Genomic DNA, 27,273 nt, shown 5'->3' with positions numbered 1-27,273 from the left:
ATGGTGTTCAACACTTCCTGATTTCCATCGAATCGAACGTTAACAAACGTCACGCAGCAAAAAAAAAAAAAGCTCACGCACAGAGCGGTTTTTAGCCATGTTATCCAATGGAAGGTGGATAACATGGCTAAGAGCATTTGCTGGATAATGCATGAATATCGCTGACTTTTCAGCGATATTCATGCATTGTGGCCGATGTGCGGCGATAATTTTTGTCTCTAAACAATTAAAACGAAGCACAAAATGGCGAATTCCCGTTTCGCTACCAGTTTGCGGCCCAGTTCGCGGCCCGTGAAGCGCTTCTACCGTGAAAAATATATTTTTTTTTATTTTCCCCACGGGACCCTTTAATAACCCCAACAACATTCCTAGGGGTCAAGAGGGGTATACCTTGCCCCCTTTCAATAAATTCCCCCTTCGTTTTTCACCTCTTCTTCTCTCTCGATCCTACCGAGAGATAAGATGGCGGCCGCTCCGGACTATTTAGAATGTTGACAGACACCGGAGAGCCAATCAGCTTTCTGTTATCCAATGGAAGGTGGATAACATGGCTAAGAGCATTTGCTGGATAATGCATGAATATCGCTGACTTTTCAGCGATATTCATGCATTGTGGCCGATGTGCGGCGATAATTTTTGTCTCTAAACAATTAAAACGAAGCACAAAATGGCGAATTCCCGTTTCGCTACCAGTTTGCGGCCCAGTTCGCGGCCCGTGAAGCGCTTCTACCGTGAAAAATATTTTTTTTTTTATTTTCCCCACGGGACCCTTTAATAACCCCAACAACATTCCTAGGGGGTCAAGAGGGGTATACCTTGCCCCCTTTCAATAAATTCCCCCTTCGTTTTTCACCTCTTCTTCTCTCTCGATCCTACCGAGAGATAAGATGGCGGCCGCTCCGGACTATTTAGAATGTTGACAGACACCGGAGAGCCAATCAGCTTTCTGTTATCCAATGGAAGGTGGATAACATGGCTAAGAGCATTTGCTGGATAATGCATGAATATCGCTGACTTTTCAACGATATTCATGCATTGTGGCCGATGTGCGGCGATAATTTTTGTCTCTAAACAATTAAAACGAAGCACAAAATGGCGAATTCCCGTTTCGCTACCAGTTTGCGGCCCAGTTCGCGGCCCGGGAAACGCTTCTACCGTGAAAAATCTTTTTTTTTTTATTTTCCCCACGGGACCCTTTAATAACCCCAACAACAATCCTAGGGGGTCAAGAGGGGGATACCTTGCACCCTTTCAATAAATTCCCCCTTCGTTTTTCACCTCTTCTCTCTCGATCCTACCAAGAGATAAGATGGCGGCCGCTCCGGACTGTTTAGAATGTTGACAGACACCGGAGAGCCAATCAGCTTTCTGCGCGCAAAGTTCCGTTTCGCGAAAAGTAAGCGGACCGGATCGCTGCCCAGAGCGCTGTTACAGATATATATCTTGGTTTGAACGTTAATTTCTCAAAAACTACTGGAGCACATATATTGAGACCTAGCAAAGGCACATCGGGCTAACAGTCCCTACAATTTTGCCAAGTTTCGTGCAAATCCATTCAGCCGTTCGAGCTAAAAGTGAGTCCAACCGCCCTATGGAAAAATGAATGGGAAAAACGCGTTTTGGGACCCCCCTTTTTTCTCAGCCCCCCCTTGACGAAACTCTACCAAATTTTCAGGGGCTGCTCACAAACAAAATGTGCCATTTTCCTGAAAATTTCAGCCGATTCCGTCCTCAAACGCCAAAGTTATTAGACATAGAATTTTCAGAAATCCCATAGGGAATTAATCCTAACTATATATACCTACTGGCTATTGCCAGTAGGTAATATATATATATATATATATATATATATATATATATATATATATATATATATATATATATATATATATATATATATATATTTTTTTTTGCATTTGCATTTGCATTTGCACGAAAATACGACGCCCCGAGAAGAAAGATACAACAGGATAAACTTAAGAATCGAACCCCAGCCAGTACTGAAGAGTCTGAAATTTCAGAGGACGAATCAGTCAGAGCAAGGAGCACCGTGGAATCAGGAGGTGCAGAAGGTGGTGGGGGTAGAGTCGATCTTACTGAAGACGATCCTTTTTTCGAGGAGTACGAGGTCATCAGAGGACTCAGAGAGCGACCCGCAGCAACAACACACCCTCCAAAAACACCAAAAGGAAAACGAGGAGGGGGAGGCGTGGGCGCCCAAGGAAGATCCACACCGGTGGTAACAAGGAGCACCCGAGGGAAGACTTGGAAAGGACCACAATGAGTACAACAGAGAACACCATAATCAATCTCTCGGACCGGATACTGACTCCCAAAGAAGAAGAACTATTGAAACTTGGACTTACCTTTTGCCCAACTCCTGCGTTTAGTTACACACAAACCAGGATAGATCTTTTCAGATTTATCAGAAAACTGAAATTACATAAAATCCATACTCTGAACCCGAAAGCATCTGATGGAACCATTATCGAAGGAGAAGATCCACTCTCAATGATTACAGGACAAGATTTCGAGGCAATTGCGGTAGCACAAACACTCATTGGAACTAGCTATTCCCTGGATTGGGAGGTTCAACCTACACAGACTCTGGAAGACTGTGGCATTACTCAACAAGGTTGTAAGAGTGACATGATCATAAAATCTAAAACAAATCCGAGAACACCACATGACGGAATAGATACTTTCCAGGAGATGGTCATTGAGGAACTTAAGTATCTCCAATTGGAAGGTTTCAATGCCAACAAGAAGAATTTGACCAAGGATGAATGGGCAATAATTCAGAATTTGAAAGACGATAACAGCATAATCATCAAACCCAGTGATAAAGGGGGCAATATTGTCATTCTTAAACGAGGACAGTATGAGGATGAGGCCCTATCCCAACTGAACAACAAGAAACATTATGTGGAGATAAAACGCACAAAATATATCGAAAGCATAAAAGCATTCAATGACCTAATTAACAATTGGAAGGATAAAGGCATCCTTGATCTCAAAGACTGGAAAAATCTGAAATGCGATCACCCGCAAATTGCGACCTTCTATCACCTGCCTAAGGTACATAAGAGTAAAATTTGGCCTCCAGGCAGACCGATTGTATCTGCCAAGGACAGTTTACTAGAGAAAACATCGAGCTATATCGACAGCTTCATTGCCCCTTTCGTGAAGGATCTCAGTTCGTATCTAAAGGATACGAAGGACTTTCTGCGGATCATACAGGATGTGGTTTGGGAAGAAGATATGTTCCTTATAACTTTGGACATTGCCAGCCTATATACATCGATCAAACATGAAGACGGCCTAATGGCAATGAGAAGCTTCCTTGAATTAAGACCCATCAAGTACCGAAGCCATAACCAGATGTTATTAGAGCTCACGGACTTCTGTCTCCGTAATAACATTTTTTTGTTTGCAGGAAAACTGTATCTACAACTGCAGGGGACTGCGATGGGCACGTGCTTCGCTCCCAGCTACGCAAATCTTTTCGTGGGCTGGTGGGAGAAGCACGTGGCCTGGGCGGGGACTAAAGAACGGTGGATGAACAATATCGTTCTCTGGACCCGCTACATCGACGACTTGTTCTTGGTGTGGCGGGGTTCACAGAATGAGGCTGAGGAATACATCTCAGATTTGAACAAAAACAATCTAAATCTCAGTTTCACCAGCAGCATTAGTCAAAGTGAGGTGTTCTACTTAGACCTACGGGTCTTCGTGGAAGACAAAAAAATACAAACCGCCGTTTTTAGAAAACCTACGGCGGGTAATACCATACTGCACTCACGCAGCTACCATCCCCGAAGTGTCATTAACAACATCCCCCTGGGAGAGTTCTTGCGAATGAAACGCAATTGCTCGACCTCTAAGGAGTTTGTGAGCTCTAGGGAACAGTCAAAAATGAGGTTCTCTCAGAGAGGCTATGGGAAAGGAATTCTCACACAAGCAGAGTTGAGGAGCAATTTGGTCGAAAGGAAGGATCTATTAATTGATCGATCCAAGCCTAAAGATAACAAGATCAGGTTAATCACTGACTTCTCCGAAAAATCTCCAGAAGTCTTCAACGCAATGCGGAAGAACTGGAAGATCCTAAAAGCAGATCCTATAATAGGGAAGTCCTTATCTGATCACCTTCTGATAACCTATAGAAAGGGGAAATCTTTCAAAGACCATCTTGTAAATAGCCACTTTGAAAAGAAAAGGAAGACAAAACCACCTGTTTCCGGCTTCTATCCTTGCATGAAGTGCAAGGCCTGTAGGAATTCACAGAAAGTCAAGGAGTATTACATACCTGGTCAAAAGAGGAAAGGTAGAATAACTAAACTGTTGAATTGCAATTCTGACTACACAGTCTATTGTCTAACATGTCCCTGTGGGAAGAGGTATGTAGGGAGCACGGTGAAACAAACCAAACTCAGGGTCCTAGAGCATATGAGGGCGATTACATCAAAGGACCCCAACTACCCAGTAGCCCGTCATTTCGAACAGGAACATGATAGCAATAGCAATCTTTTGACTTTTTTCATTCTAGATCAGTTGGTCAGAACAGAAAGAGGGGGCAATTGGGTAAAAAAGCTGAGAACACTGGAATCACGATTCATTATCCAGTTACAGACCAAAACCCCGGAAGGGATGAATAATGAAGAAGAGATGTGGACTCACATCTGAGCATCCCTCTCATATTTCCTTCCCTCTTTGTTGAAGAACCAGTGATGTAAATTTGTATATAGTTTCCTTTAAACAGAGTAGAGTGATGTTACCACTAATGTTTTGCATATTATTTTTTAATGTTTTGATGAATACAAATGCAGTCATTAATCAGTTGATTAGATTCGGTCATTGATGAAGTAAATAATGTCTATGCCCATCCAGGGCTAAAATTATATATATGATAACTGCGATGCAACAATGGTAACGTAAAATCATGTGAACATAGGCGACTTTCACGATAAAATTTAAGTGAAACTCGCATCTGTTGGTACCAGCGGCACACTTACCATCTAAATCTATGGGTTGTAAGCGAGATCGAGTATTGTAATTAATTTAATGTTTTCTTTCTTAAATTCAAATGGATATGACAAATGAAGCAGCTATTTGAGTTCTCTCGCATTGTGTTTATATGTACATATGTAATATAGTGGATCACATATTGAAAGATGGCCGCCGCAGAAGCAGTGAATGTATTGTTTTAAGTACCTTCGTTTATGTCAATGCACATGAATTGACACGTGACCAATGACGATCACGATGTTTCTTGATTTAAATTCGATTTGTAAATAATGTCAGTTACACTGACGAAGGCGGAAACGACGAAACGCGTTTGCTAACTGACTATCGAGGGAGTTTAATGAATAAAGATTTGGCTGACCTACGCCATATTTGCTTCGAGTGCTCTCATTTTTTGAAACCCGGGAGCTTTGGGGGTTTCTGCGTTTTGCCAATATATATATATATATATATATATATATATATATATATATATATATATATATATATATATATATATATATATATATATATATTACCTACTGGCGGTCGCCAGTAGGTAGTTATAGTTAGGATAATTTTCAATGTTAAATCTCAACATTCTATTTTGAATAACTTTGGCGCCGGTTGACGAATCTGCCTGAAATTTTCAGGAAAATGGTCTCATGGCGGTCCGGTCCTTCCCTGAAAGTTTGGGGGGGATTCGTCAAGCGGGGGCCGAGATAAAAGGGGGGTCCCAAAACGCGTTTTCCCCATGTTAATTTCCATAGGGCGGTCGATTTCACTTTTAGCCCGAACGGCTGAATGGATTTCCACCAAACTTGGCAAAATTGTAGGGACTGGTAGCCCGATGTGCCTTTGCTATGTCTCAAGATATGTGCTCCAGTGGATTTTGAGTAATTTAGGTTCAAAAAATATATATATATCTATAGCCGCGCTCCCGTGCGCGCACCCGTGAGCGCTCCCGGCGCGACACGCGACTTGCGCGCAGAAAGCTGGTTGGCTCTCAGTTGTCTGTAAACATTCTAAACAGTCCGGAGCGGCCGCCATCTTGTCTATCGGTAAAATCTAGTCATAAGAGGTGGCAAAAACAAAGGGTGGAATTGACCATAAGGGGGCAGGGTAGACCCCCCCTGACCCCCTAGGTGTGATATGGGGGCCATTAAAGGGCCCCGCGGGGCCTCAAAAAAATTTTTTTTTTTTTCGATTTTCGCGGGGGAAGCGCCTGGTGCGCGCACGGGGGAGCGGGGGAAGCGCCTGGTGCGCGCACGGGGGAGCGTATCGGGGAGGGTACTATGGAAAAATAATCACTTCAAAAATTGTATGTTTATGAATTGTTTTTTTTTTTTATTTGTTTATTTTATGTAAGTACCTACATGTAGGTACTAATGAAGAGACTTAAATTTAATGTTCACCATCTTCTTTGTAGACATCTTGCATGTTGTTATTGTATTTTTTGTGGTATAAGGAATTCATAATATAGTCTGTCTGGAAAGGAGAAACAGATCTTTTAAGCACTCCCTGAGAATTTCTAGGGGATCATGAGTAGTCTGTCCTGTTCACTTATGAAAATGAGGTGTAAAATATTCATATGAGATAATATAGTGGGAGAAAGGTAGTAACTATGAGTAAACTTACTATGTAACAGAAAAATAGTTGAACAGTATACTATAAGTCTCACTTTATATTTTAAACATTTTTGGTAATACTTCATGAATTACATATAAAAAAGAATATTGTCTGATACAATTGATATTATTAAAGATAAATTTATTCCTCTGATTCTTTTTCATAATTTAATAAAATTTCTAACATAATATTGTCCGGAATTTCCTCATAATTATATGTACATGATTCAATTTCTTCCAAACATTCTATAAACTGTTCATCCAAAGAGTCATCTATGAAATCAACTTCTTTTTTTTCATCTTCTGGTTTTTCCACCTTTACTTTGATAGAAGTATCATTTGCCTTATTTTCTCCTTCCATTTTCTTTCTGAAAATTGCATATAAATTAACTATATTAGTAGAGCTAGTATACCAGAGAAGCCTAACTCAATCCATAACTATTACAGAGAAGTCTATGTCTATCTCTAACTATTAAAGAGGGATAGCATATCACTAACAGAATATTTTTTAAGAAATAAACTTAATGTGTACAATATACTTCCATAATTAGAAGTTACCTTAGAGAAATTAGTTGAAGTTGACAGTGAAATTTGTTTTCAAGTGTACTTCAGGAAGCAGTAGTCAAAATGGCTGTGTTTCCCTCTCTTCTTTTATATATATTGTTGTACTTAACCAATCAAACGACAGGAAAAAATCGTAGAAAATGAGAGATACTTTTTAATTGGTTGTAAATTCTAACATTACAAGTGTGTTTTTGTCATGTAATTTACCTCAGGATATTTAGACAGGCCTGTAGCCTAAATGTCTCAATGGAATTTCACCAAATTTGGGCAAATGGTAGGGACTGCTATGTAGTAGGGCGTATTCTATATTTGATGAAAGTGTCTCCATTGGGTTTTCCGTAAATTACTTTCCCACCTTTTTTTATTTTGCGCTTACTAGTGCGCGCTCCAGTACGCGCACGGGCAGCGTAACGGGAGTCATCCATTTTGTGTTTCGGAACAATCGAGACACAAGATGGAGGGTAAACAATGTTCGGAATGGATAGAAGGGGGAACTGTAGAGACTTCTTGACCCTCTAGGTTTTCTGAGGGGGGCTTAGGAGGCTCATAAACGTAAAAAAAAAAAAAAAAAATCTTAAATTTTTCGCGGGGGTAGCGCCTGGTGCGCGCACCTTTAAGCGTACTCGTACGCGTACTTTGGTGAAAAATAGTGAAAAAAGTTAGAAAAAAATAAACGCTTTGAATGATCAGAGTTAGGGTAGCTCTGAAAAGAGCTTTTGGGTTCTGTGGTTGATTTAGGTACCTACAAGTAGGTTCCAATACACATTCTTAAATTCAGGAGGAATATTCTATTCCCCTCATCTGAGAAGTGCACTCCATCTCCTCTGTAGATGTCTTGCATGTTGTAACGCAAGTTATTATTGTATAATGAACCCATTCCATAGTCTCTCATGTAAGCAGAAACAGATTTATTTACATGTTTCCGTGCTTTCTCAAATTGTGGACCAAATTGGTTGGACCAGTTCCATTTCTGTCTTTGGCATATATTGGAATATACCAAGGCAGTGTGGGGAAAAAGTATCATCAATTGATGAAAGGTGTCCTTTAATAGCATTTCCAGACCTACTCCAGTTAATGTGCCTAGATCGTTTCCACCACAGTGCACAATTATAAGGTCAGGTTCTGGCAGATGCAAAAAGGTTTTCACCAATGGTATCAATTGGTGACATTTTAATCCTCTGTGGCCAATCCACTTGATTTCCACATTTGATAAATCAAGGTTATGAAAATTTCTGCTAGCTGCATACCTTTGAGCCCAGTGGATGTAGCTATGTCCAATAACCCAAACAGAGTACATGATGTGAGAAGGTTCTGGTCCAGTCAGATGAAGTGTGGGAATGAAATGGCAGTTGGAACAGTAGGAGTTCACAAAAAAATAATTGTGGAGTTTCTGTGCTCTTGAATCACTAGTAATGATTGGTGGATTCAGATAGTTGAAAACTGAAAGTTAGGGTGTATGGTTATGTTGTGTGAAAGAAGCAATTTGAATGGTTTAAAAAAAATCACCAAAAGCAAAAATACCCTGTATAGGCTGCTGTATTCACAGGTCAAACATCCTTGCTGAGTTAATTTGCAACATTGTAAGATAAACTTTTGAACCTTAGAGTTCAGTTAGGAGGGAGTTGCTATGGTAACAGATAGAAAGGTTTGAGAGGGGGATGGGTGTTGGTTTGAAAATAGTGAGGGAAGAGTTTTCATTGGTTGAATTAAGGCATATGTGTACAAAGATAGAGATTTTCTATGCCAGTCTTGGTTTCAGTGTATTGAGAGCACACCTTTTCCTCTGCTAAAGAAAAATTGGTGTGTGTGTCTGACACTGTTTTCAATCTCCAAAAGCATTTCTAAAGGTAAGTAATGATTCATTTAATTTAGATAGAGATTTATTTTCTCTATGGAGAATATTTGGAAGCAGATAGTTATGTTTTAGAAGTGAAATTGTATGTTAGTATATAAGTCCTGCGCAGTGTTTTTTACATGTTATTTAAAAATCGATTTTGGGTGCAAATGAATGGTATTTTTATTTGGCCTTTTTTATGATTGCCATGTGCAGTTGATGCATGACTTTAAACATGGGTAATAAGTGATGCACTGGTGGCGCCAGGCTTTTATAAATGAGGCCCTGATTTTGTTTGATGAGATTGAGTGGTTTTAGTTAGGTTCTGTGCAGTGTTTCTTACATGTTATTGAAAAATCGATTTTTGGGTGCAATTGATTGGTATATGTATTTGGCCCTTATTTATGAATGCCATGTGCAGCTGATGCATGACTTTAAACATGGGTAATAAGTGACGCACTGGTGGCGCAAGGCTTTCATAAATAAGGCCCTGACTTTGTTTGATGATATTGAGTGGTTGTACTTAGGTTCTGTGCAGTGTTCCTTACATGTTATTTAAAAATCGATTTTTGGGTGCAATTGATTGGTATATGTATTTGGCCCTTATTTATGAATGCCATGTGCAGCTGATGCATGACTTTAAACATGGGTAATAAGTGACGCACTGGTGGCGCAAGGCTTTCATAAATAAGGCCCTGACTTTGTTTGATGATATTGATTGGTTGTACATAGGTTCTGCGCCGTGTTCCTTACATGTTATTGAAAAATCGATTTTTGGGTGCAATTGATTAGTATATGTATTTTGCCCTAATTTATGATTGCCATGTGCAACTGATGCATGACTTTAAACATGGGTAATAAGTGACGCACTGGTGGCGCAAGGCTTTCATAAATAAGGCCTGACTTTGTTTGATGATATTGAGTGGTTGTACTTAGGTTCTGTGCAGTGTTCCTTACATGTTATTCAAAAATCGATTTTTGGGTGCAATTGATTGGTATATGTATTTGGCCCTTATTTATGATTGCCATGTGCAGCTGATGCATGACTTTAAACATGGGTAATAAGTGATGCACTGGTGGCGCAAGGCTTTCATAAATAAGGCCCTGACTTTGTTTGATGATATTGATTGGTTGTACTTAGGTTCTGCGCCGTGTTCCTTACATGTTATTGAAAAATCGATTTTTGGGTGCAATTGATTAGTATATGTATTTTGCCCTAATTTATGATTGCCATGTGCAACTGATGCATGACTTTAAACATGGGTAATAAGTGACGCACTGGTGGCGCAAGGCTTTCATAAATAAGGCCTGACTTTGTTTGATGATATTGAGTGGTTGTACTTAGGTTCTGTGCAGTGTTCCTTACATGTTATTCAAAAATCGATTTTTGGGTGCAATTGATTGGTATATGTATTTGGCCCTTATTTATGATTGCCATGTGCAGCTGATGCATGACTTTAAACATGGGTAATAAGTGACGCACTGGTGGTGCAAGGCTTTCATAAATAAGGCTCTGACTTTGTTTGATGATATTGATTGGTTGTACATAGGTTCTGCACAGTGCTTCTTACATGTTAAACAAAAATCGATTTTTGGGTGCAATTGATTGGTATATGTATTTGGCCCTTATTTATGAATGCCATGTGCAGCTGATGCATGACTTTAAACATGGGTAATAAGTGACGCACTGGTGGCGCAAGGCTTTCATAAGTAAGGCCCTGACTTTGTTTGATGATATTGATTGGTTGTACTTAGGTTCTGCGCCGTGTTTCTTACATGTTATTGAAAAATCGATTTTTGGGTGCAATTGATTAGTATATGTATTTTGCCCTAATTTATGATTGCCATGTGCAACTGATGCATGACTTTAAACATGGGTAATAAGTGACGCACTGGTGGCGCAAGGCTTTCATAAATAAGGCCTGACTTTGTTTGATGATATTGAGTGGTTGTACTTAGGTTCTGTGCAGTGTTCCTTACATGTTATTCAAAAATCGATTTTTGGGTGCAATTGATTGGTATATGTATTTGGTCCTTATTTATGATTGCCATGTGCAGCTGATGCATGACTTTAAACATGGGTAATAAGTGACGCACTGGTGGCGCAAGGCTTTCATAAATAAGGCTCTGACTTTGTTTGATGATATTGATTGGTTGTACATAGGTTCTGCACAGTGCTTCTTACATGTTATTGAAAAATCGATTTTTGGGTGCAATTGATTGGTATATGTATTTGGCCCTTATTTATGAATGCCATGTGCAGCTGATGCATGACTTTAAACATGGGTAATAAGTGACGCACTGGTGGCGCAAGGCTTTCATAAATAAGGCCCTGACTTTGTTTGATGATATTGAGTGGTTGTACTTAGGTTCTGTGCAGAGTTCCTTACATGTTATTCAAAAATCGATTTTTGGGTGCAATTGATTGGTATATGTATTTGGCCCTTATTTATGAATGCCATGTGCAGCTGATGCATGACTTTAAACATGGGTAATAAGTGACGCACTGGTGGCGCAAGGCTTTCATAAATAAGGCCCTGACTTTGTTTGATGATATTGATTGGTTGTACATAGGTTCTGCGCCGTGTTCCTTACATGTTATTGAAAAATCGATTTTTGGGTGCAATTGATTAGTATATGTATTTTGCCCTAATTTATGATTGCCATGTGCAACTGATGCATGACTTTAAACATGGGTAATAAGTGACGCACTGGTGGCGCAAGGCTTTCATAAATAAGGCCTGACTTTGTTTGATGATATTGAGTGGTTGTACTTAGGTTCTGTGCAGTGTTCCTTACATGTTATTCAAAAATCGATTTTTGGGTGCAATTGATTGGTATATGTATTTGGCCCTTATTTATGATTGCCATGTGCAGCTGATGCATGACTTTAAACATGGGTAATAAGTGACGCACTGGTGGCGCAAGGCTTTCATAAATAAGGCCCTGACTTTGTTTGATGATATTGATTGGTTGTACTTAGGTTCTGCGCCGTGTTCCTTACATGTTATTGAAAAATCGATTTTTGGGTGCAATTGATTGGTATATGTATTTTGCCCTAATTTATGATTGCCATGTGCAACTGATGCATGACTTTAAACATGGGTAATAAGTGACGCACTGGTGGCGCAAGGCTTTCATAAATAAGGCCTGACTTTGTTTGATGATATTGAGTGGTTGTACTTAGGTTCTGTGCAGTGTTCCTTACATGTTATTCAAAAATCGATTTTTGGGTGCAATTGATTGGTATATGTATTTGGCCCTTATTTATGATTGCCATGTGCAGCTGATGCATGACTTTAAACATGGGTAATAAGTGACGCACTGGTGGTGCAAGGCTTTCATAAATAAGGCTCTGACTTTGTTTGATGATATTGATTGGTTGTACATAGGTTCTGCACAGTGCTTCTTACATGTTAAACAAAAATCGATTTTTGGGTGCAATTGATTGGTATATGTATTTGGTCCTTATTTATGATTGCCATGTGCAGCTGATGCATGACTTTAAACATGGGTAATAAGTGACGCACTGGTGGCGCAAGGCTTTCATAAATAAGGCTCTGACTTTGTTTGATGATATTGATTGGTTGTACATAGGTTCTGCACAGTGCTTCTTACATGTTATTGAAAAATCGATTTTTGGGTGCAATTGATTGGTATATGTATTTGGCCCTTATTTATGAATGCCATGTGCAGCTGATGCATGACTTTAAACATGGGTAATAAGTGACGCACTGGTGGCGCAAGGCTTTCATAAATAAGGCCCTGACTTTGTTTGATGATATTGAGTGGTTGTACTTAGGTTCTGTGCAGTGTTCCTTACATGTTATTCAAAAATCGACTTTTTGGGTGCAATTGATTGGTATATGTATTTGGCCATTATTTATGATTAACATGTGCAGCCGATGCATGACTTTCAACATGGGTAATACGTGACGCACTGGTGGCGCAAGGCTTTCATAAATAAGGCCCTGACTTTGTTTGATGATATTGATTGGTTGTACTTAGGTTCTGCGCCGTGTTTCTTACATGTTATTGTAAAATTGATTTTTGGGTGCAATTGATTAGTATATGTATTTTGCCCTAATTTATGATTGCCATGTGCAACTGATGCATGACTTTAAACATGGGTAATAAGTGACGCACTGGTGGCGCAAGGCTTTCATAAATAAGGCCAGACTTTGTTTGATGATATTGAGTGGTTGTACTTAGGTTCTGTGCAGTGTTCCTTACATGTTATTCAAAAATCGATTTTGGGGTGCAATTGATTGGTATATGTATTTGGCACTTATTTATGATTGCCATGTGCAGCTGATGCATGACTTTAAACATGGGTAATAAGTGACGCACTGGTGGCGCAAGGCTTTCATAAATAAGGCTCTGACTTTGTTTGATGATATTGATTGGTTGTACATAGGTTCTGCACAGTGTTTCTTACATGTTATTCAAAAATCGATTTTTGGGTGCAATTGATTGGTATATGTATTTGGCCCTTATTTATGATTGCCATGTGCAGCTGATGCATGACTTTAAACATGGGTAATAAGTGACGCACTGGTGGCGCAAGGCTTTCATAAATAAGGCCCTGACTTTGTTTGATGATATTGATTGGTTGTACATAGGTTCTGCGCAGTGTTTCTTACATGTTATTCAAAAATTGATTTTTGGGTGCAATTGATTGGTATATGTATTTGGCCCTTATTTATGATTGCCATGTGCAGCCGATGCATGACTTTCAACATGGGTAATACGTGACGCACTGGTGGCGCAAGGCTTTCATAAATAAGGCCCTGACTTTGTTTGATGATATTGAGTGGTTGTACTTAGGTTTTGCGCAGTGTTTCTTACATGTTATTGAAAAATCGATTTTGGGGTGCAATTGATTGGTATATGTATTTGGCCCTTATTTATGATTGCCATGTGCAACTGATGCATGACTTTAAACATGGGTAATAAGTGACACACTGGTGGCGCAAGGCTTTCATAAATAAGGCCCTGACTTTGTTTGATGATATTGATTGGTTGTACATAGGTTCTGCACAGTGTTTCTTACATGTTATTCAAAAATCGATTTTTGGGTGCAATTGATTGGTATATGTATTTGGCCCTTATTTATGATTGCCATGTGCAGCCGATGCAAGACTTTAAACATGGGTAATAAGTGACGCACTGGTGGCGCAAGGCCTTTATAAATCAGACCCTGACTTTGTTTGATGATATTGAGTGGTTGTACTTAGGTTTTGCGCAGTGTTTCTTACATGTTATTGAAAAATCGATTTTTGGGTGCAATTGATTGGTATTTGCATTTGGCCCTTATTTATGAATGGCATGTGCAGCTGATGCTTGACTTTAAACATGGGTAATAAGTGACGCACTGGTGGCGCAAGGCCTTTAAAAATAAAGCCATGAGTTGCTATTGTATAAACTTAAATATGTTGCAATTTATTGTTTATATTGTTTGCTTTTTAACATTACTTTGTTGTTTGCTAATAGTGGTCTTTCATGTGTTTTTTTAACAGAACAACAGATTCAAATCAACTTCTGAAAAGCAAGCAAAAATGCCTTCAAGGCAAAGAAATATCAAAAATACCATACGGAAAAGGAGAACATCAACAACAGAGTTTATGGAATCCTCTTCAACAACTACTTCAAAAAACACCAGAAAAGCTTCTGGTAAGCCAATTAAGTCTTTTCTTCGTAACATATGTCGTAGGAAAAAAAATGAAATTGCTAATGTGAATATACAGAAAAAGTCAACAAATCTAAAAAGGAAAGAGAAGCCCACAAAAAATGTTTCCATTGGACCAGGAGAGAAGAGAATGGTTAGCAATAGAAGAGTAAATGTTTTTAGGGACATTCGTAGGCGAATGTTTCGCAATAGGGTAGTTTTAAATTTGCTAAAAAATGAAAAGAAAAGTAAACTAAAAGCTGCTTTTTACAAGAAAAAGAAAAGTGTAGAAAAGATTGTTGATCAGGCTTTTGAAGTTAAGAAAAAATTATTTATTTTAATAATCAATAGAATTAGGATACTTAATAAGGCAATGGATGTTTTCAAATCGAACAGTAGATGGAAAAGAATTATTAATCGGAGTAATTTTTGTGAAGTATTTTCTGGTGAATGGATGCATAGTTCAAGTTCTGAGCCTTTTTTTAATGAGGAGAGTTACTTTCAGGAAAATGATTTGGTGCATGCGGTTGACACCAGTGGTCGTGCCTATGAGGTGAAAGATAGTTGTGTGATGGAAAAAGAGAAACTTGTACCTAGAGATGCAGAAGAGGTGTTAGCTGATGAAGTTTTAGGGAGACGTACTAAGGGTCCAGTGTACACATGGAAATGCAGTAGTATTTGTAGTGTGCGACAGGAATCAATTGATTTGCTTCGAAATTTCTTACGTACATATAGTAAAAAAAGTCTCAAACAAAAAATGAAGATCCTGCAAGAGTTAGATCCTTGCAGAGTGAGAGAAAGCACAGGTTTGCAAGGGCATTCACTAGCATGTCTTTCTAGAAAAGTTTGTCGGAGTGTTTTTCATCATTTTAGGATGTTAGCAGTGCATCATAATAACGTAAGGAAATTAGTGAGGAAGTTGTATTATGCAAAAAGTCCTGCACTTAAGCTTAAACAGTTAAATAGTGCTCTTTTGCATGGATCTGAAGTGGATGTGAAGACTATTTGTGAAGAAATTGAGTTTTGTTATTTTGGGAACAAAGAGGACAGTGTAGAAATAGATATAGTAATGGATGGTAATGCAGAAGATAATGGACAAATTTCAAGTATTGAAAAGTTTGATGAGGAAATTATCAAGTTTAAGGTGAAATCAAGTGAGAGGCCTAATGTAACTTGTGTGTGTTGTCGACGGACTCATTATAAAATTCAGACTAGGTTAGTTGATTTATATGCAAAAAGTGAATTGGAAAATAATAGTGAATGGGAGGATTTTGTAAGTTATTTGTTGGTGGAGAATTCTTTTGATTTGAGTTTGGATCAGCGTATTTGCACTTATTGTTTGAAAAAATTAAATGAAAATAGAATGCCTGCAAGAGCAGTTTATAATAATCTTCAGTTGATAGATATTCCTTCTGAATTGATGGATCTAAATACTTATGAATCTATTTTGATTCAATGTGTCCATCCTTTTCAGGCTATTGTACGCATGGAGCCTAAGACAGGGAAATTGCCTCCATCAGATTTACTGAGAGGATTAAAGGGAAGAGTTGTTTATTTGCCTCTAGATGTAAAGAAAAATATTAATACAATTGGTGTAGAAAGAGCAGAAGAAGATCCTTTAGTTATTCTAGTTAATGGGGTTCCAACAAAGAGTAAGAAAATTTGGCAAGATTTAGTGGATGTTAAAAAAGTCAAGAAGGCAACGTTGTATTTAGTTAAAAACAATGAGTACTACAAACATGTAAGTGTTGGAGTTGAGGAAACAGCTACAGAAGAAGATAGTGATTCTTCAGTTGGTCAAATTGAAAAAGTTGATGTGTCTAGAACTGAAGAAATATATGAACATTATACTGTTCATCCTTTGCATTCCAAAGAAGTAATGGGAAATGCAATTGACTTGTTTCAAATGAAGGCAGCAAAAGGAAGTCCCATTAGTGTATGGGAAGAAAGTTTGGAAGCTCGTTGTTTTCCACAATTATTTCCAACAGGTTGTGGTGGACGATATGATGATCGACCAGTTCAAATTCCTGCAGCTGAATACCGGACTCTAAGATTATATGCAGAAGATCCAAGGTTTCGTCAATGCATTCCATATTTATTTCATCTACTGTTTGAAAGTGATTTGTCTGGGCTTTCTTATGCAGTTAATCATATATTAAAAAGTGGACCTCATTTGCAAAATGTATGTGCAAGGGACTTTATGGAGAAAGTTAATCTGCAAGACAGTATTTTGGAATCTCAGCTAATCAATCTCATGGCATGTCAACGTGGAACCAATGAGTATTGGTTTCGTCGTCATGGAGAATTGAAATGTATGCTAAGAAACTTAGGAACTCCTACATGGTTCCTCACTCTTAGCTGTGCTGAGTATGCATGGGACGATTTACTTCAATTTCTACGAGAGGCAAATGAAAACATACCAAATATAGAATTGAAAACACCAGGAGAACTGTGTTCTTTAGATCCAGTGAATGTTTGCAGATATTTTAATCATAGATTTGAAGCTATGATGTCTTTTATTACCAACAAAAAAAATCCTCCCCTTGGAGAGGTTTTGGATTTCTTTTGGAGGAAGGAATATCAAGCGAGAGGTGCTCCTCATATACATATGTTGTTGTGGATTAAAGATGCACCCAAATTTGGAACAGATTCAGATGAAACAGTGATGAGTTTCATTGAAGAGTATTCAACATGTGCTGTTCCAAAATCTACTGAAGAAAACAATTTAAGGCAACAAGTTTTACGTTTTCAATCTCATCGTTGTGGAAAGTACTGTCGTCGAAAATTTAAAAACAAGGAAAAGTACTACACGAAATGTCGTTTTGCATTTCCTCGACCAGTGATTTCTAAGGGAAGAGTAAATAATTTGATGTCATCTCTACGACATACTGTGACGAGAAAATCTCCCAAAAACACATATAATTTGAAAAGAAATGAAGAATCTAAGTACATCAACGATTACAACCCAGTGATTTTGTCCATGTGGAATGCTAACATGGATATTCAGTTCGTTGCTGACAACTCTATTGCTGTGGCTCGATATGTGACATCTTACATCACCAAAAAAGAAAAGACAGAACTGAAGGAAATGTGGGAGGACATTTCACATGAAAAGAGTCTAAGCAAGAAATTATACAGTTTCAGTCTGAAGATGTTGTCGCATCGAGAAATTGGAGCATATGAATGTTCTGATCGGTTATCATCAGCAAGTCTCTATGCCAAATCAAGAACAATCATTTGGGTGAGTCTTGGTCTTGCTGCCACACGAAACCGAGTTTTGAAATCTGTACAAGAAATTGAATATTTGGCGGAAAAAGAACCAAACAGTACAGATATTTTGAAGACAAATATGTTGGATACATACTATCCAAATAGAAGTACTCACCTTGAGAACACATGTTTGTATGAAGTTCTTCAAAACTACAGTTATAAGAGGAACATCACAGAAGATATCAATAATGGAAAATATGCACTCATTGGCTATGAAGGATGTCTAGTGAAGCAGAAAAAAGGCCATTTGATTAATCATCGAAAATTGAGTTGTGAAGTTCCAGACAAAAGAGAATTTTACTACTTAGCTCTTTTGCAACTCTTTAAGCCATGGCGTACAGAAGAGGAACTACTTGGAGATTTTCTCTGTTATGAAGACTCTTTTAATGCAACTAAGGATACCATAGAATGTCCTATTTTTCTAAATTATCTGCAAATGTTGAATGAAGAAATGGAGCAAGAAACCACAATTGCTGAAGAGATAGCTAGAAACAGTTCTCAAGATAGTCAGAGTTCTACTTCATTGAGCCAGGATCCACTAGGAGGACCAATTATCCAAAATGAAGCTGCCACTGCCATGGATGAGGTGGAAAGAGCTATGGAACAAGCTCAAGAGGATGGAGTTAACTTAGAAGATTTGGTAACGCAACTAAACATTGAGCAGAAAAAGATATATGATGAAGTCACAGAGCAGATTGAACATGGATTCAGACATGAGAAAAAAGAGTGCTCATGTATATTATTTGACCCTGTCCGACTGTATGTAAGTGGAGAAGCGGGGACAGGAAAAAGTTTTCTAATTAAAGCCGTTGCAAGTTATCTGCAGAAAAGGACTGATTCACCACTGTCTTGTGTTGTAACTGCTCCAACTGGTCTGGCAGCACATAACATTAAAGGGATTACTCTACATCGTTTATTGATGCTGCCAGTTGAACATGATAATAAATTGCATTACAACAAGCTATCTGGAGATGCGTGTTCTGAAGTTTCAAGAGTCTTGAAGAAAATGAAACTTCTTATCATAGATGAAGTAAGCATGGTCTCAAATCTAATGCTTGCTTTTGTGCATTTGAGAATGCAAGAAATTCTTAAAACAGACTATGATGTGTTATTTGGAGGAAAACACATTATTGTTTTTGGAGATCTATTGCAGTTGACTCCAGTAAAAGGACAACCAGTGTTTAAAATGCTCACGCATGAAGATACCAGGAAGTCCCTTGGAAGCATTGGAAATGTTAATATATGGCTAAATTTTAAATATGCTGAACTGCTTCAAAATATGCGACAGGCCAAGGATGAAGATTATAAAAATATTCTACAAGATGTAAGAATTGGAAAAATGACTGAGAAAGGGAAAAAAGCTTTGCATAGTCGATTAATTTCAAATTTGTATCCAAATGACAACATTCTTCCAGAGAATATTTTTAAAAAAATGACTGAGAAGAAATCTGGGATATGTTTGATGCCAACTCTGCAAGAATGTTCCATCTTCAACCAAAAAATGTTAGACTTAGAAAATGAAGAGATTGTGAAACTAGAAGCAATAGATAAAATAGAGCATATGGGTGCAACAATTGTTTTGTCAGAAAATTTGAAAATTAAATTGCATTCATTGGAGAAAAGTATTTCAAAAACAGCTGGTTTTGAAAAGACTCTGAATGTGTGTTTAAATTGTCGTATCATTTTGAGAAGGAATTTAAATGTTGAAAGCGGTCTGGTAAATGGAGCAATGGGTTATGTTGTTGATTTTGTGAATTACAGAAATAGAGATGGAATTGAATTTTTAAAAATAAAATTTGATGGCATTGAACAAGTACAACAAATAAGTCGTTGTTCTGCTAGATTTTTACTTGTAAAAGACTTATATGTTCGCCGAAAACAGTTTCCTGTTTGTTTGGCGTATGCAGTGACAATTCATAAATCTCAAGGTTTAAGTGTAGATAGTGCATTGGTGAACATTGGAAGATCTGTGTTTAAAGAGGGTATGGCATATGTGGCATTATCTCGAGTCAGAACTTTATCAGGATTGTATTTGATTGCGTGTGATGAGACAAAGATTTCTGCAGATCTAGATTGTGTTAAAGAATACAATAGGTTAAGAAGAGAGTATGCTCCACATTTGCCTCAATATCCTCTGTTTGAAAAACGTGTGGTAGGCCGAAAAAGAAGAAATGAGGATAATTGTAGTGAGGTAGTTGCAAAAAGACAAAAAGTAGAGAAAACTGTAATTGAAAACAGGAAGAAAAAGAATTGTGGAGAAAATGTTGTTGGATTTCAGTTTGAAAACAGTTCTGGTGTCAACTGCTATGCTAATGTAGTGGTTAATGTTGTTTTTTTTCTTAAAAGTTTACAAGAACAGATTGTTGAAAATCGGGATCAAAGATTGTGTGGTTTATTGAATTCTGTGTTTCAGAAATGTAGCAGTGTTACAGCACAAATAGAAAGTGTAACAGAAATTCGAAATATTTTAGATTTGTGTTCTGGTCAAGATAAATTTTCACAGAACATTCAGCAGGATTGTCAGGAATTTTTAATGTATATGTTTGGTGTTTTGGAAGATGAAGGTGTAGATGTAGATAATCTTTTCAGTCTTTCTTATCAATGGCAGCATGACTGCCACAATTGTAGTTTATCAAGTACTACTACAATAGACACTGAAAGATTTATATATTTGACTTTACCAGACTGTAAATCAGTGTCTTTTAAAAATCTAGTTAAAGCAGCAGATCATAATATGGTGTGTACCCAATGTAACTGTACAATGCTGTCCACATTATTTATACAAAGGTATGGGCAGTATATCATTTTAGTTTTCCAACGATGTAGACCTGATGGAACTAAATTGACAACTTCTATCAAAAATTTTGTGGCTTCTCAGTTATCAATTTCTGGAAGGACCTTTACAACTGAAGCTATTATTTATCATGATGGACCTTCGACCACCTCAGGACATTATACATGCTACTTAAAATCTGAAAATGGATGGAGTTACTGCAATGATTCTCATTTAACTTATAAACAACGTTTGCCTTATGACTCTACAAATTCTTATCTAGTGTTTTTAAAACCAAAGTTTTAGTAAAGGGAATTGGCCTTTGAAGACGGGAATAGTTAATAAAAGTTAGTTAGTTAGTTAGTTAATCTAATATTTGAAATTATTTATCTCATGTAGATACTTTAAGTGGATCTCAAAGTAAAAAATACTGATATATCTGACACAAATTGGCCGTGAGGAAAATGTAAGATATGATGTTGTTAGATCTTTTTTCATAGGAAGTTGATGAAATCGAAGTTATAGAGCACAGGAGACTTTTTTCACCAAAAGGACCTTCACTATCTGCAATCTCATGTAGATACTTTAAGTGGATCTCAAAGTAAAAAATACCGATATATCTGACACAAATTGGCCGTGAGGATTGTGTATGGTATGATGTTTTTAGATCTTTTTTCATAGGAAGTCGATGAAATGGAACTTATAAGGAACAGCAGACTTTTTTTCTACCAAAAGGACCTTCACTATCTTCTACTTGGCCTCATGGAAAAGTAAGTGAATCAAAGATTAGTGTACATATATGAGATGTATGTTTGAATGGGTTTTTTTAAACACAATCTTTTAGATTGTGTTTTTTTTTTCCCGCTGTTATATGATGAAGACTTTGAACTCACTAATTTAAGTGGAATTCAATATATTCTGAGAACAGCAAAAATAAATAATGTAACATATTGTAGAAGTTATTGTGTTGTTTGCTTTATGTAATTTATATTGTGTTCACATTATTATGCACTCATTTTCTTCTTCACCCTTATTTACCTCTCTTTACTAATTTACACTCTTTTTTCATTGCTGTTTCTTTACTGTACTTCATTCACAACTTCTTAATGTAATAAGAACTATCTGCATTTCCTCAGTTCCTTCCACCACTTTTTATCTTTTTTATATTCTCTTAGTACCACTGCTTTAGTTTCCTAACCCTCTTTCTCTTTCTCCATTTTTTTTTCTTTCACACTCATTGTACTGTAGTTCAGTTAGTTCTTCCTTTTGTCTTTCTGTGTACTTACTCTCTCACTCCTGTTTTATCCATCGTTCTATACTAACTTCATTCCTTTCATCCCTTCACTCTGTGACTTCACTTCACTCACTCTCAATCATCTTCTATTCCTCTATTTTATTTATAGTTTATCAATCTGACTTCTCTCTTTTTCAATCATTTTTCTTTTAGTTTCTTATCTTTACTCATTTTGTTTTGATATTTTACATTCTTTTAGTATCTTTTTTACCTTTAGGAATTTGATCTCCAACTATTTCTTTTTCCTTTTTTTTTCTTTCTACATTACTTTCTTTCTGTTTTTGTATCCTTTACTATTGCTTCATTTCTAAGTAAACTTTTGAAGATTTTTAAACCTCATGAACTGTTTCTTCTATTTTAATATACATTTTTATGTAATTATAACATGTTTTTTCCTTTATCTTTCACAGATACAAATTTGCATAGATTATATGGTAAGTGTGTTTGTAAAATGTTTTTTGTTATCACCTTTTGTTTTATTTTCACTATTTTTCTGTCACCCTACCGCACACCTATTTCCTTACTTTGCTTCCCTCACTTATTCTTTTGTTGCATGTTTACTTCCGACCACATTCAATTTCTTTCAGTACTTCTGCCTATGCACACTCCTTCACTTACCTTTTTTACTGGTTCACTTAGTCCCTTTGTGACAGTCCTTCTTTTACTCTCTCTCTTCTTTCTGTCTATTACTCCCCATGTGTTACCCTTATTCACTTACATGTACCCTCTTTCACCCCTCTTTACTTATATTCACTGATATTTACTTTCCCTCAATCACTGCTATTCTTTTCCTCTGATTCCGTCACTACCTGACATTCCCATACTTAACTGTCCTTCTTTTTACTTTCAACATCCATTTACATTCTCCCTTAACCTCTGCTTTAGTCTTCTTCCTATTTCTTCTTTCTTTTGCTCCATTACTCATTTTTCTTTTCTCAGTTACTTCCTTTTACACTTTTTATCTGTCTTACTATCTATTACACAGTCCCTCCTTCATTTTTTTTTCTTTTTTTTTGTTAGTGCGCTGACGGTACGCGCACCAGTGCGCGCACCGAAAGCGCACCGAAGTGAAATATAAAAAAAAAATATTTTAAATTAAAAATATTATCGCAATATACATTATAGTGTTCATTTTTACAAAAACATACTTTAGCAATTCACTAAAAAACACATAGGTATGAGTATGAATAAAAAGTTAGGAATTAGCATTAAAAAAACCTATGAAATTCACTGAAAAAACCATAGGTTTCACACCAGTTATAGTTAGGAATTAGCATTTAAAAAACCTATGAAATTCACTGAAAAAACCATAGGTTTCACACCAGTTATAGTTAGGAATTGGCATTTAAAAAACCTATTAAATTCACTGAAAAAACCATAGGTTTCACACCAGTTATAGTTAGCTGGAAATTTTACTGATATAAAACCATTGAAATTCCCACGTTATAGTTAGTCGGACTCACTATAACTTGCGCGTGCAATGCACTGCTGATGACGTCACATATTACATCACTCATGACATGGTCAGTGACATCACTCATGACATCACTGATGACACCATCCTTGTGACACAGTGACAGACCTCCTCTCAGTGTAAAGTAACCCTTGAGACACATATTCAAAAATAGAAACTGAAATTTTTAAAAAATGGACATACCTATATCAGTTACAACAAGCAATTCTGTACTTCCACTATCTATATACTCATCCACTCATTCACCAACAGTTCTATATAGTCACTCATACATATACTCACTCATCATATGAAGAGATACACCTATACATTCTGTTACACACCGACATTCATCCAAAAGTTACTCACACACATATTCACACGTGCAAATAAACTATTGAACAACCATTTATTTGAAAATAGAGTTATACACACACTTCCACCTTACTTCTATTGAAAATTACACATATTTATTCTCTTAAACAATCACTTATAGAAACACATACTTATTTAAACAGGAAATCTTACAATCTCTTACTCTCACATATACTCAGTTATATACATCAATATTCATATATACTAGATTAAAACATATGTAGTTACTGATAAAGACACTAGTGAGACAGTCATTCACTCACTAACAAACACATATAGACACTCATCCACCCATACAGTCCTGTACATATGCTGTCTTCAAAACACATACAAACAAAGAGTCAGTCACTCATGCATCTATGTGCTAAGTAATACCTCCACCAAACCATATAGACACTCATACTAATACTAATAAAAATATCAAATAACCCATATACATACGCATGTAGCTACTTATCAACACATGTAGCCACTTATACACAAAGTGAAACACTAATATATGTATTTAAATATTTAAACATAACTCACTAATATTTATTTTTCAGAAAGACACATATTCACTGGATGGTGTCATCAGTGATGTCATGAGTGATGTCACTGACCATGTCATGAGTGATGTAATATGTGACGTCATCAGCAGTGCATTGCACGCGCAAGTTATAGTGAGTCCGACTAACTATAACGTGGGAATTTCAATGGTTTTATATCAGTAAAATTTCCAGCTAACTATAACTGGTGTGAAACCTATGGTTTTTTCAGTGAATTTAATAGGTTTTTTAAATGCCAATTCCTAACTATAACTGGTGTGAAACCTATGGTTTTTTCAGTGAATATATATATATATATGGTTTGTTCAATGTTTATGGGGGCGCACCAAATAGAAGTCCAAAAAAAAGTTTCGTTTGAGTATGTAGAAAAGTTCTTTATTTTTTTTTATCCATTCTTAAAATACAGATCACCAGATAATATACAAAAAGGTCAGCCAACGCATTTCACTCCCTACCAGGGACTTTCTTCAGGGCTGAAAATACAAATATATAAAAGAAAACTAACATCATTTTCATGTGTCATAGGTCTTGTACACATTTCTCATTTCACAGTTCATTTTAAAATTGAAAGACATATGATTAGATTGTTATTTTTTTCTCTCAAAAAGGAAATACAAAATATCCAAATTTTGGGAAAGACTGCGAAAGAGCTGTTAAAAAACACACAACAATAAATTACATTGTGCAATGATATTCCAAAACAAACGCTTTGTGGTTAGCCCAAAAACCACCTCTCTGAAATATGCCACCACGGAAGGGGGACAGAAAGAAATACGTGGAATGCCATAAAGAGAAATGGAAAATTAGCCACTTATTACCAGAACCACAGATAGATCTTGTTAGGTTTCAAAAAATTGACACACTTTAAAACAAACAAGCATCAAACAAGTTTAAATCATATACCACAATGTCATTAACATATGGGACTGCTCAGTGACCAAGAATATCAATACCTGCTAGTCTCCAATCCAAAATTCCCTTGTATCTATATCCTCCCAAAAGTACACAAGGGGGGGCCTTCCCGCCCGGCCGGCCAATAATTTTGGGAATAGGATCACCAACTGAGAGGCTATCAGAGTATATTGACCTTAAACTCAATAAACATGTTCAAAACCTACCATCCTTTATCCAAGATAGCAAGGACATTTTGAACAAACTGCAGGACTTTGACTGGTCAAATTACCTATATTTTGTTACTCTAGACGTTACAAGTCTCTATACGTCTATTCAGCATGACATCGGCCTAAAGGCCAGAAATTCTATCTAGACAGAGAAGGGGCCGACCTGTTACATAGAAACCAAATGGTTTTAGAAATGATGGAACTAGTGTTAACAAAAAACTATTTTTTAGTCGATGAAGTGTGGTACCACCAAAAGAGGGGTACTGCGATGGGAACAAAATTTGCACCATCGTATGCCTGTCTCTTCAGGGGACAAATTGAGAGAGAACATGCATGGAACCGGAGTGCCTCCCCCTGGACCAATAACATCGTGTTCTGGGGGAGGTACATTGACGATATCATCTATCTCTGGTCAGGATCTGAAACTGATCTTTTGGAGTATTTTGGGTATCTAAATAGGAACTACATGAATGTGAAACTGACAATCGAATACAGCAGAGAGAGTATAAACTTCCTGGACTTGAAATTTGACATAAAAAATGACAAAATCTAGAGCACTCTCTTTCGTAAAGATACTGCATGTAAAGCAGTACTGCAGGCAAGTAGTGCACACGCTAGCTCTACGATAAACAACATACCGTTTGGCGAGATGGTACGCCTCAAGCAAAATTGTACTGAGGAAGAACTATTTGACATGAATTTACAAATACTTAAGAACTGATTTGAAGCCAGGGGGTACAACAAAGAGGTTATCTACAAGGCAGAGTGTAGGACACGCAAAATCCACAGAAATGAAACCCTCACATCTAAACCACGCAAAAAAACTAAAACAAAGACAAATGTTAGATTCATAACAAAATATACCAGACACAACAGTAATATCTTCAAAATTCTGAAAAACAACTGGCACCTCCTGAAGGAGGTCCCAGGACTGCAGCCACATATAATGACCAACCCATCAGTGACATATCGTAGAGGCAGGATCCTACGCAATGAACTATGTCCTAGTTATCTAAAGCCAAAAAAAGACAATGGTGCAAATTGGTTGCCACAGAAACTGAAGGGTTTCTTTGTATGCAGGGACTGCAATATTTGTGAATATGGTTGTGACAAAACCAAGCAGTTTGCATTTAATGGCTCACAAAATGTTGAGATTTTATCCTTTATAAATTGTGCTACCACTTTTGTGGTGTTTATATTGGGTTGTACCTGCGCTTTAATTTACGTAGGTAGCTCCAAACGCAGTTTGAGGGTAAGAATTCAGGAACATAGGAGAGCCATCCTGAACAAAGACGAAAAATATGCTCATACAAAACATTTCTTGGAAAAACATGGTGGGAAACCAGATTTTTGGTTCCATGGTTTGGAACAGATACAACCTCTCACAAGAGGAGGGAATCGAGAGCTACTGCTCAGACAGCGGGAGGCAATATGGATATGTAAATTACAATACATAAAATACGGTATGAACTTGGATGATGAAATGCACCATTTTTTGTCATAATCTATAGTGATCTGTTGTAATGACAGAAATAAATGATACTTGAAATCTGTATACTATGATGAGTTTGATGTGTAAGGGATACTCAGACGTGCTAATAAGGTTCTTCCATAAAAATGGACAAAACTGAATGTGAGCTATACCTAGGCATGTTTGGATATTCCTGTATAAGAGGTTATCGTCTACCCTAGAAACCCACCCCTGTCACCTCTCACTATTTCTCTTCCTCCCTCGACCTACATT

At 37.1% G+C, this 27,273-nt stretch overlaps 1 protein-coding gene across 1 annotated transcript; it reads left to right on the top strand.

The window, feature by feature from the left end:
• Positions 1–8,935: 8,935 nt before the first annotated feature.
• On the top strand, positions 8,936–26,060 carry LOC147723078 (uncharacterized). The gene is made up of 3 exons (XM_086967439.1): positions 8,936–9,040; positions 14,547–20,231; positions 25,989–26,060. Exons 2-3 carry the CDS (start codon positions 14,586–14,588, stop codon positions 26,058–26,060), a joined length of 5,718 nt encoding a protein of 1,905 aa, XP_086823565.1. The 5' UTR covers positions 8,936–9,040; positions 14,547–14,585.
• The last annotated feature ends 1,213 nt before the right edge of the window (positions 26,061–27,273 follow it).

This window comes from Lissotriton vulgaris, chromosome 4_1 (assembly GCF_964263255.1).
Source record: "Lissotriton vulgaris chromosome 4_1, aLisVul1.2, whole genome shotgun sequence".
Taxonomy (NCBI): Eukaryota; Metazoa; Chordata; class Amphibia; order Caudata; family Salamandridae; genus Lissotriton; species Lissotriton vulgaris.
This window is presented reverse-complemented; position numbering and strand designations above follow the sequence as displayed.

Bases quoted from the DNA above. Each gene is read 5' to 3' on its own strand.
- LOC147723078 (XM_086967439.1), top strand. From the start codon at position 14,586: ATGCCTTCAAGGCAAAGAAATATCAAAAATACCATACGGAAAAGGAGA. The intron at 20,232-25,988 runs GTTGGATTTCAG...GTATCTAAATAG, and splicing joins AGAATTGTGGAGAAAATGTT to GAACTACATGAATGTGAAAC.